Below are 12282 nucleotides of genomic sequence, written 5' to 3'. Positions count from 1 at the left end.
AGTATGCACACGTTGTTGAGGAGACTCGTGACAATGTGCCTGATGAGATAATTAATGTTGACACCAGAGGGGAGTTCCCAGTGCCTCTCCTCTGAGTCGTCTTCCTCCAGCTTCATGTTGCTTCCATAGAGCTGCTGCTGTTCCTCCTGTCTGCTCTGAATGATGATTTTGTCTCTAAATGTCTCTTTTTTTCTGCTCTTATTTTCCCTCCATATCTTCTTACTTTATTTCTGCTTTTCTGTTATTCTTCTCACATCTCCTCTTTTCATTCTTGGTCACTCATTTTCCTTCCTCAATCTCTCCTTCTGCCTTTCTCTGCCGTAGATCACTCTGGTGTAGTGGCTTCAGGTCAACCTTTAGTCAATGCCATCAGGACTGACTCGGCTCTAATTGGAGGTACTGAACCTGTTTTTTATTGGACTTCTTTTAACTGTGAGAGTCAACGATTACACTCAATATGTCATTGATGAGCGATACCCTGCTGAAAGCCTGCAAATGTGACATTATGGGTAAAGAAAATCCATCAAAAAGAAAAATGTTTAGCTAAATATTTCTGGCCAGACAGATTGATTTAAAGTGAAGATTGATTGGTTTCTATAAGCGTGAAAAAGTCATTTAAAAGTGTCCGTTAAATCTCTGTATTTCTGTGTCTCAGCGCACAAAAGACCAATTAAAGATCCACTGAAAATGACATGCTGATGGAGAAACGTTCACACAGTTATCTCAAAACGCAGTGCAAAATAGATTTCAGTTTTATTTCAGGACTGCAATTAAATGAAACTTTCTCTGGATAACGAAATGTGCAGAACAGAAGAGTCCAGCTGAGTCCGAAAATATGAAAAACCTGTTCACAGTGTGTGGAAGTCAGATTAGGAGAACAAATCAGACTGCAGGGGGACAGATCTTACAAAACCAGAGGAGACAGGGATGTGCAGAAATCATCGCTCTGTGGTTTCACAAAAAGCTCTGCGACCAAAGTCAACTGTGATGGATTTATTCCTCAGAAACTCAGCGAGACAGTCGGTGAGACAATCAGCGAGGCAGTCAGAGAGACAGTCAGAGAGCGAAACAGTCAGAGCGAAACAGTCAGAGAGCGAGACAGTCAGCAAGACAGTCAGCCAGCGAGACAGTCAGCGAGCGAGACAGTCAGCGAGACGGTCAGCGAGACAGTCAGCGTGCAGCGCGGCTTTCAGAGGATTCAGAGAAAGGAGCACACATCAAAATGTTGGTTACAATATAGGCTCTACTCAGTCGGTTGCCAGTAGAAGAAGTCATTCACCCTTGTAAAAGTCGGAAAAACAAAATGTAAAACTTTAACATAGCAAAAAGGTGCTATAATGGCCCAAAATGCCATTAGGAGAAACGCGCTGCAGTTTCAAAAGCACAGATGAGAGCAGAGTGCTTGTGACATACGGGGATTATAAAGTTGGCCAAGAGTCGCTGTTAATTGAACGTTTTATCGGCTTATTTTAACTTTGTGATCACATGATTCCTTCCAATGTGACGAGGTTAGCTGAGTTAGCTAGCCTCGATAGCAACAAGAACTCAGGCAAGCACCCAGGAAGTACGCCGGATTCTGATGAAAATATTCGTTGTGTCCAAACGGCGGTACTACAATTTCCGTATCAGTCCGTGACGTCACCCGGCCCAGAAAGACTTTTTCCCATTGAAGAACATGGGGAAAGAGACGTCTGTAAATCAGCGGATAATTTTTTTTTAAATAAATAAACTACCCAGTATGAACTATTTTATAGCCCTTATTAGAATCATGTGGTCCTTAAAGTTGTAAAATGCGCTAAAAGCCGAATCTAGATTTATTTTCTCTCTCCATTCATTCTAGTGAGCCGAGAGTGGGAGCTCGGGGGGGCGGGGCTTAAGGGGCGCATGCTCTGTGAGCGCACATACGGGTTCTTCTGCTCTGACAGCCAGGCATGACGGGTAATCTGTGACGTTTCGCTCTCTCAAAATGTGGGCCATTTTGTCTTCCTGCGCCAACGAGCAGCTCTCATAGGAAAGAACGAGACCCCGCCTCCCACGCTGAATCCAGTTCTTATTATAGAGAGGCGAAGTCCCGCCCTTCTACTTCCGGTCCATGGGACCTTATTTCGGAAAAATTGTGTATTGAAGTCAATGGGGAGAGAAAACTTATGTTTCGATCCCGTTTGAATTGTGCCACGAATTACACATATAATGTTTGTCAATCTTAAAAAATAATTTCCATGTAAAAAAAGTCACAGTTTGTCGTAAAACTGTTGAAATATAAGACTAGGAAAAATACGCAATGTGTGTGTATGTACAGCTCTCAGAATGCCCAGACTTGTAATGATTTTCACCTCTTTTAATACTTTTCGCCTCATTCTGAAAGAAAGAGGTGAAATGTGCCAACGTGACAGCCATCTTGGTGTTGGTGACGTGTGCAAGACCAGAGATGTAGTTCATTGAGCGGTTTCACACAAACAAAAGTGTTACTTCACAGTTTTACGACACATTTTTATTTTTTTGACTTGCAAAATTATCTTTTAAATTGACAAACATCATATGTGTAATTCAAACGGGATCGAAGGATAACTTTTCTCTCGCCATTGACTTCAATACATAATTTTTCTGAAATAAGGTCCCATGGAGGTCCACCGGAAGGGGAGGGACTTCGCCTTGCGTCCCCGTTTCCTTTTTTTTTTTACAGCGTTTAGTTTATGCAGCGCTTTTAGTGATTTAAAATATTCTATATGCTGCACATGTGTTGTCAAGTTGGTGAAGATGCATTGTTTCTGACGCTGCGTGTGTTTTCTCCTCATGGAAATATGTTGTGCTGTTATAGCGCGTTATTTTCGTACCTGTCCTCCATCGTACATTACAGGAACATTACAGGAACATTTCCTGCATTCAAAATATACTTGAAGTTAAGGCTGGGCATCATATCGATATTGTGATACAAGACTATACATCGGAATGTTTTGTATTTTTCTGCTTTTAAAGGCTGAATTACAGTAATGTACTTTTCTGAAATGATAGGACTTGTGCAGTTACCCATTTATCACAAAATCTACAGCTGTGATTATTATTTATCTTAATTCTCATTGTGTCAATGTTTTCTGAAAGCATTGTTTTGAGACCCTACCACATTATAGCAATAACGATATTGAGGTATTTGTTAAAAATAAATATCGTAATATTTGATTATTTTACACATTGCCCAACCCTACTTGAAGTATCAAAAGTAAAATTATTTAAATGACCTAATGCATATTAATGAGGGGATACTGTCAGTGTTAGTGTATTATTTTATAACTATTTTTAATGTATCTATATCTAAGCCGTATTGTAATGTCATCAACAGCGAAGGTGGAGTTCATTTGAAATACTTAGAGGCTTTATATAATATCGTTTGAATGAATTAATCTTATTTTATGACCTGATCATATGTTTCAGATCTAAACTCATCTTTATTTGTATTTTATATGTTTTAGTAACATCTAAATATGTCATCGTAAATGTCCTCTTCCCTGCAGGGGTCATAGCGGTGGTGATATTCGTGGTTGTGACCGTGCTGGCGATAACGGCCAGATTCCTCTACCGGAGAAAAGAGACGTACCGGAACCAGGAAGTGAAGGGAGTCAAACAGGAAGACAGCCAGGACTTCCATTTCAACAACCAGACGGACCCCCAGAACGTCTCCTCTGAAAACCCAAAGGAGTATTTCATCTGAGCGACGGCCTGATGACCCGGGACTCTGCTCTGCACTCAGAGACGCTCAGAGACTCCACTGGAAGGCAGAAAAAAGGAACAATTCCCACAGATGTTTCTCTCTCTGTACATATTGTAGAGACTGATACACACAGGCAACAGTGCTGGACTTAATATGTGTTTATACTCTTGTAAATATTCCAAAATCTAAATGTGAAAGTGATGGCCAATTAATGTCCTTTCGAAAAGGTTGCACATGATCGAATATATATATAATTTACAGTATTTAAACCCAACTTTATTTCCGTGAATCAGGGCGTCGTGGCTGATGCACGTTTCTATTAGGATAAGAAATGGATGTTAGCTTGATTGGAAAGGTTTGACTCGTAATGAGGAAGTTAAGAAGATTGCTTCTGTGGTTTTAATGTCTTGTTGTGGTGCATCGGGAGCGAAATGGCATGCCTGCAGCAGCCTGCAAACACCCACCAAACACCGGGACGTTTTTTTTATGATTTTCGAACCCCATTCAGCGCCTGAATTAAAAAAAGATTTTCCTCCAGCAACATCTTGCTATCACAGATTTTGGTGTTAACAAGTGGCGCCTTCAAAGTCAAAATGGCACTCTGCAGTCTGGCAGCTACTTGTCGAGAGATTTGAAGACTTTTTAAGCAGGAGGAATTATTTTCCACTTTATGTTTTCACTCGTTCTCTTAAACTCATTTTCTTTCCCTTTTAACACCATTTCCCATTGAAGAAACAGCATGGAAGAGAGGTACATCCATAATGGATTGTAGTTGTACAGGTTGTTTTAAAGTGTTCTCTTCCTTGCTGTGTTCCGCCTGCTGGGAGCGTCCTCTCCCCGCTCTCTAGATGCCTCTGAAGCTTTTAACGCTGACAGACTCTATAGCACTGTGGCGCTCCGTCACCTCTTTCCCTGCACACAGAGACAGCTAATGTGTTTCTGAGATGCTAATCTGCTGCGCTCTGACAGCTGGATTGTGACTAGATAATCCAATAGAAAGTGTCGGGCTGAACACGATGAAAACAGCCTGATATTTACACTTCAAAATGGAGCAAACCCCCCCATGTGTTAATTCAACTCGTGTGTAAAGAGAGACACTGATAGAGGGAGGACGCGGAGCAGCTGCTCATCAAACTCACACCTCTCTCTGAGACCCCAAAGCACAGATGGGCTTTTAACGACAGAAGTTGCCCAAACTTCAAAGTGCATTATTCATCTCTTTGTGTTTCTCTTTTGTTCCACCTCACAACAGCTGAGGCCACACATTGTTGTCTTGATCCCAGAGGTGAGGAAGCAGCGATGTCCTTCCTCCTGCAGCAGCACACTGCACTGCAGCAATTTAGAGAGGAGAGGAAGTCCACAGGTAACCTTGACACTCAGATAATCCTGCACACTGAGCACCTGGAGCGCACTGCAACAGAAACACAGCACAGATAAAGACTTTATTTAGATCCAAGGTGGAAATTGTAGACTTTTAAGACAGAATTAACTGAGAACAACTTTAGAGTGATGTGTGCAAACATGAAAATCAACATGTTATGTATAGTCTCGCTGTGAACTATCAAAAAAACAAACAATTTCAAGCACAAAAATACATTACATTCACAGTCAGATTTATACATTAAAACCTCCTTATTAGCTCATGCATCTTAGCATTTTAAATACCTCCATTTTAAAAGAGAAAGACATAAGTTATGCAACAATTCCTCCAGATGTTTTTATTAAATATGTTTGCTTTGGAGGCTTGGTGACATTAGGACTAATCACTAATCACATACTGTAATTGATAAGCTAAACGCTAACTCTCCATTTCTATACTCTCCGTCATTTCATCCCCTTTTCATTTTGTTCTCCTGATCGTACAACATTTAATAATAATATATAGTTGACATGGGAAACTGTCATCTAAAAAGCTGTTTTTGTAAATGAACACCTGTCTCATAAGTCTGTAAACCATTTCTCGTTGGAGCAGTTTCAGCAAAGGTTAAATCAAACTGGAGGGAAACAGAGATAAGAAAGGACAGCTTTTTAGATTTCAGATTCCCCAACTCTCCCTCCGAGCTGCTACTGGTCAGCAAAGCAAACATTTCAAAGTCCATCAAAGTTAACTCTATGAATTATTACATGTTACTTGTTAGACACTTTTATCCAAAGCAACTTACATACTCAGTACTGTGTCTCAGGGACACAACGACATGCTGACTGCAGTGGGGTTTGAACCTGTGACCCCCTAATCCCAACACCAACACACCATCCACTGCGCCACAGCCTCCCGAAAAACAGTCAACTTCCACAATATTAGTGAATCCTCCAGACCCGGTCCTTTGACTGGGGATGAATTCATTTTGCCTTGAATCTTTGAGTCGATGAGGCTGGTGACATTTCATTACTGTCCTCAAATCCAACAAAAGAAATAACAAGGAATTGCCCATTCTAACAAATAGTGTCTCTGCGTCCAACACTTGATTCATGTAGCTTAATTATCTGTTCCATAAAGCTCAAGTATTGTATATAAACTATTTTAAAAACACGATGTTCCTTTATTCAGGCTTCAGTTTGCTGCTTTGAACACAACGTGGAGATACATTCATTCCTGAACAGTGTACATCTGTTTGAGTAACGTTTGCTTAAAACAACTGTGATTTTGGGGGGAAACAAGTGAGCTTTCTTTTCAATTAGAATATATATTTGTGACATTCTTTATATCTAAAGTATTTGGGTTCAAGGCAACAAAAAGGGACGTGTTATTTGGTCTTTCCATGATATTGTGTGACTACAGAATAACAGCCTAACCTTGTGTTGTTTTTTCAGTACCTCCTCTCTCACAGTGCGCTGGTTGACGTGTGTTCAGTGTAACTGTAGTGTTGGTGAATAACAGTGATGTTAAATATTAAATATCCAGATTCCACCCACACTCTGACTGTTTCAACAAAGTCCTGTTTGATGAAAATAAATAAATGATGCTTTTCTAAAAGAGAACTTCAGGTTGTTGTGCTTTCCAGATGACTCACCCGAGGAATCCCACGTGCATTGTGCCTCTGATCCAGCTTGTGTTCACATCGACATGCCAAGGATGAAGAGATGACATGCCAGCAGCCGAGTGAAAAGAAATCCCCCGTGTTTTGTTATTAATTTCATCCCTTTTGTTTCTTTGTGAAATGAAGATGACACATATCAACCAGGACAATTTAGATATGTTTACGTCTTTTATATTTGCTCCTTTCAAATCCACAGTGTGGGAGGATTCACATCCGTCAGCGCTGACATGTCTGATGGCTGTTAGCACTCTGCAGAGCGCAGATGAGGGAAATATGTAAAGCTGTGAGGCTGCAGGAGCACAAGAAGTGACTCTCTGTGAAAAGACACTTAGCCCGTTTAAACACTCAAGACGCCCCGAGGTGATTCAACGGATTCCTGTTTGATTCTTTTCTTTGATCAGAGACGAGATGTGAAACTGACATCTTCAGCGCGTTCAGAAACTCAGTGCAGAAGGGCCAGCTAAAGGGGATATTCAGTCTCATCAGAGTACAGTCAATGCGGTTGAGCAGGATGATAAATGCCACTGGGACTCGCTCCCTTTTAGAAAACTCAAACATATCCTTCTAGGTTAACGCCTGGAAAACCTTTGATGTGCTGAAGCCACACATTTCCTCTGCTTTGCTCGTCCTGCAGCTCACAGGATTATATGCAGCTCACTACTTTGTGTTTCTATCTTGAGTCACAGCGTGGTGGAAGCTGCACGAAACATGACGCTGCACCTTTTAAAACTACATTTAAGTGTTCAAATGTGCAGCCAGGGCTCCTCGCTATTTCATGCTGCTTGACAGTGGCATCTCTTACTGTCAGAAAAAAAACCTTTTCGCTTTGCGACTATTTTTAAATCCAGAATTCTTTGTACTGATGTAAATGATTGTAGTTATTTTGGATAGTGTTATGCTGACAGAGGAGAAGTTTCCCTGCAGATATTTACGTTCACCTCTTTTTATCCCATGTGCCATGTTGTGTTTTCTTGAAGGGAAAATTATCAGCTTATGTTTATGCACATTTTATAGTGTCTGGTTGAGCCACGTTCACCAATTTAGTTTAACATGCTAACATTTGCTAATTAGCGCTACACACATGTTGCCCTTCGTCATTAAGCTAGGCAGGCAGCAGTTTACTACAGAAGCATTTTTTGTTATTTCTGTTTCAATTCTCTTAAAATCCCGACAGCAATCAATACATCGAATGCTCTGAACAAAAAACAAAAAAAATGGTTGCTTTTGCAGCACTGCAAATATCCATTATCCAAATCAGACCTGATTTATAAAGCAGTTTTAATAAACAATAGGTATTACAAAGTGCTTCATTCTGCAGGCACCAAATATTGTATTTTTTTTTCATTCATATAAAAAACGCTTTATTTAAGGCATGTTTATTTGTTTTGTTTTACTTATACTGTAGAGCAGGGGTGTCAAACTCAATTTAATCACGGGCCACTTCAGCATTATGGTTGCACTCAAAGGGCCGGTTGTAACTTGAAGACTATATAAAAATACATATATAAATATTTAATATAAAATAATGTATGCATTGGATTATTATTGGATCGGGTAATAACTTCGTTACGTCTGAAAGCAGAAGTCTAGGGCAAATAATTGCAAGTCTCTTCAGTGAGCATTTGACAAAATGATTTAAAAAGAAAAGCCAAATTCTGAAGAAGAAAAAAAAAGAAAAGTGACATTTTGAAAAAAAATATCTAATTCTGAGAAAAAGTGCATATTTTGAAGAAATGTCCAAATCTGAGAAAAAAGTCAAATTTGAGATGCATTGTGGGACATGTAGTTTATGGGCAACGTGCTTCTGTAAAGTAGCATGTAACCGTATAATAAACATATTATTGTGGGGCCACAGAAAATGAAGTCGCGGGCCCGATTTGGCCCCCGGGCCTTGAGTTTGACACCCCTGCTGTAAAGAAACACGTTTGTATTTCGTGAAAATAACATGTTTGGGAAAACCAACTGGATAAATAAAAAGTAGAAAATCAATAATATTTTGTATCTAATGTTGGCACTGAATGTAAATCAGGAAACCTCCCAAATAATCGGGACTTATCTTCCGAGGAACATGAACACAATTAAATGGCAATACATGTTGGAGTTGTTGAGTTGTTTTTAGTCTCATGTTTGCTTTCAAAAGAAGCTCAAAAAAGGTGCTGACACTGTAGATCTTCCCAAAATATTCTGAGCAGGACAAACAGAAGCATGGACCCTTCAGGACTGAGAGATGTGAGACCCGGCAGATAAAACACGGAGTCAGTAACCTTCTTGTTTTCATCCAGCTTGTCTACTGTTTATCACCAGAGAGTGAATACACAACACTGTCCATTTGTTTTACAGCGGTGTTACAGCCGGCGCTGGATAGAAGTGTTTCGCCCCGTGCAGCTGGCAGATGCTGAATCACCACAGAAACACTCCTCCAATGAATAATTCATCCTCTACTGGAGCCTCTTTGGGCCCCGCTGAGATCAGAGACCTTCATCCTCTCCCTCCATCACTTCACTATATTGACCTGCTTCTCCTTCGTCCTCCTCTTGGCATGTTGCCCATTTTAATGAGTCGCATCCCGTAATTATTCAACGCGGCTCCTCCTCAGACATGTAAAGAAAAGCTGTAATTACTGCAGCATCCAGCCGTGTCTGTTTAGATCACAGAGGTGAGAGTGGGACCCGCATGAAGACGAGAGCAGCTGATCGTGCAGGAAAGGTCTGCTGTGATGATGATGATGATGATGATGATGAAGATGTGTTGTGATTTTAACCAGACACTTTGAGTATATAAATGTGCATGATGTGGTGATCATGCATAGTCAGTTGTGTTTGCAGGACATCAGCATCAAACATATATATGTGAGCATATATATAAAAATATATATATGCTCACATAATTAACTTATAGGAGGATATCCATGTTTTGTTGTCGCTACACAACTTCTGCTAAGAGTTCAAGTTTGTCATGATTATAAGAAATTGCAAATTGTTTATAAGATATCCGATTGTCCCATGAGTTTCTGTTGAACTCTAATACATGTTTGTATTCACCAGTTGGTCAAACGGTTGACTGATGTCCATCTCCCTTTGCTGCTGAAGGTCACGTGGTGTGATTGAGAGCTCCAGAGAAGCTCTTAAATGGACCTTAAGGTGAGATTTTTATTTTATTCACCCTGAGGAAACTGTCTGACATGTCTCTGGAGAAAACTGCTTATTTCTCAAAAACAAAATATTAAGCATTCTTTACATATTATATTTAAATGTTGGCAACTCGGTAGTATTGAGACTAACAGTATTTCTCTCCTTCGATATAACAATCGTCCTCTGAAAGTCTATTTATTTGACTTGAGTTTAGTCCATGATGCCCTTCTGTTGGCTTCTGTCTGTAGAGATATCAGAGCATCTCGTCTCATCACACATTAGCAGTTATATAAAAGTGCCTTTCTGCTCTGACTGTACGTGTGTTGTCATGGCGCTCTGCTTGAGACGACAGATCTCTTCTCTCAGATCAGAGTTGATGGTAATTATCCCGCCCACCGAGCGTTTATAATCTGAGCGGCTGTGGAGTCTGAATTCAATCAGCTGAGTAATTATAGAGTTATCCCACCTACAGCATGTAAGAGAGAGTCGGTCGACCATCTCCTCGTTCACAGATCTGATGAACACACTTCATTTCATTCACGTGTCTTCTTGTTAATTGAGGAAATATCTGAAACAGACGCCTCGGCTGAACCGCTCATTACAATCAATTAACGTGATGTGTTATCTTTTCCACTGAAAGACAGGACTGCAGCATCTTAGAATACGAATTACTCTGTTCCTAAATTGATCAAATCTCGACATATTTGAGTTTCGATTTTAACTGTTTCCAACGGGCAATACCTATTTTGATGTAGTTTCAACTGTTGAGTCCTTGTGTAAAAATAACTGTGCACATTCATTCCTTGGATCACAGTTTGTAGTTTTATTAAAATCATAACCTCAGGGCTGGCAACCCCGTGCCGTTATTTGCTGGTTTTCTGCAGCGTGGTACTGTGTAGTGATGCTCAGGCAACTCATGAGGTGCCAGGTCACATTCAGCTGATAATGAAACAGCAGCACAGAGCAGAGGCTGCGAATACATTTAATTTAACTGTAGGTGTTGGCAGAGACAGGAACGTACCTTTTTTACTTAGATTAAGCCAAGACAAGTCATATCAAATGTGTGTTTATTGGGGATGTTGTGCCTTTATAAGGAAACAGACTGTAGAAAGTATTAAAAATGTAAAAAAAAAAGGGTATTTTGGATTTCTGTTCTGTTCTGATTTTTCATTTTTTGTCACAAAGCGTACATTTAAAACATTTAAAATAGTTCATCCTGTAAGATTGATGCAGTTGAATCGCCCCCATTGGACTCCTTTGTTTACTTCCGGAACATAATGACATCACTGTGTCGTAACAACCAGAAATGTAAACACCGGTAGTCACTCACGGTAACGCCCACCCAGCCGGTGGTTCACTGTTGGTTGGCGCCTCCATTCAATTCTCACTATATATTTTAGACGGAGCAGGAAGGGGAGGGTGTGTGCGCAGCAAGAGAGATCGCCGGAGTAACACACTCATCCGTTAGAAACCAACAGTAAGGTCGTTTAAAGTCTGTGTCGCCGTTTTGTCGGATCCGCCGTCCACCGTCATCATACCTTTCTGCCGCTTCACGTTTCCGAATTATTGTTTACAAATCTGAAAGGAACCGTTTCATCTTACACCCTGGTAAACAAAAAAATCCATTGGCTAGTGCTCGTAACACATTGTACGTGCTAAGGGGCGGGACAACTCTTAGTGGTTGACCAATCACAACAGAGCTGGCCAGCTAACCAATCAGAGAAGACTGGGCTCTGGTTTCAGACAGAGGGTGAAAAGAGGTGCTGCAGCACAGACAGTATGAGAAAAATAAAGAGCTTTTTGAACATTAAAGCATGGAGACATGTCCCAGTAGAGACACTACATACTGATATACACCTGAACATCAGCAGGAGAGGACTCTTTAAAGTAGAGACACAACATACTGATATACTCCTGAACATCAGCAGGAGAGGACTCTTTAAAGTAGAGACACTACATACTGATATACACCTGAACATCAGCAGGAGAGGACTCTTTAAAGTAGAGACACTACATACTGATATACATCTGAACATCAGCAGGAGAGGACTCTTTAAAGTAGAGACACTACATTCTGATATACACCTGAACATCAGCAGGAGAGGACTCTTTAAAGTAGAGACACTACATACTGATATACACCTGAACATCAGCAGGAGAGGACTCTTTAAAGTAGAGACACTACATACTGATATACACCTGAACATCAGCAGGAGAGGACTCTTTAAAGTAGAGACACTACATACTGATATACACCTGAACATCAGCAGGAGAGGACTCTTTAAAGTAGAGACACTACATACTGATATACACCTGAACATCAGCAGGAGAGGACTCTTTAAAGTAGAGACACTACATACTGATATACACCTGAACATCAGCAGGAGAGGACTCTTTAAAGTAGAGA

At 40.4% G+C, this 12282-nt stretch overlaps 1 protein-coding gene across 2 annotated transcripts in view; it reads left to right on the top strand.

The window, feature by feature from the left end:
- The window catches only part of LOC307020883 (contactin-associated protein-like 4), a 181190-nt gene extending 174570 nt beyond the window's left edge, over window positions 1–6620 (top strand). Inside the window, exons 23-24 of one of the 2 annotated variants that reach the window (XM_079652566.1) lie at window positions 325–396; window positions 3510–6620. In XM_079652566.1, the coding sequence (XP_079508692.1) occupies window positions 325–396; window positions 3510–3706 (269 nt within the window). In that variant the 3' untranslated portion in view covers window positions 3707–6620. The remainder of the gene's footprint in view (window positions 1–324; window positions 397–3509) is intronic. The other variant, XM_079652567.1, reaches the window with a different exon arrangement.
- The last annotated feature ends 5662 nt before the right edge of the window (window positions 6621–12282 follow it).

This window comes from Notothenia rossii (assembly GCF_949606895.1).
Source record: "Notothenia rossii genome assembly, chromosome: 9".
NCBI classification, from domain to species: domain Eukaryota; kingdom Metazoa; phylum Chordata; class Actinopteri; order Perciformes; family Nototheniidae; genus Notothenia; species Notothenia rossii.
The sequence above is the reverse complement of the archived record's forward strand: the minus strand, read 5'-3'. Positions and strand labels throughout refer to the sequence as shown.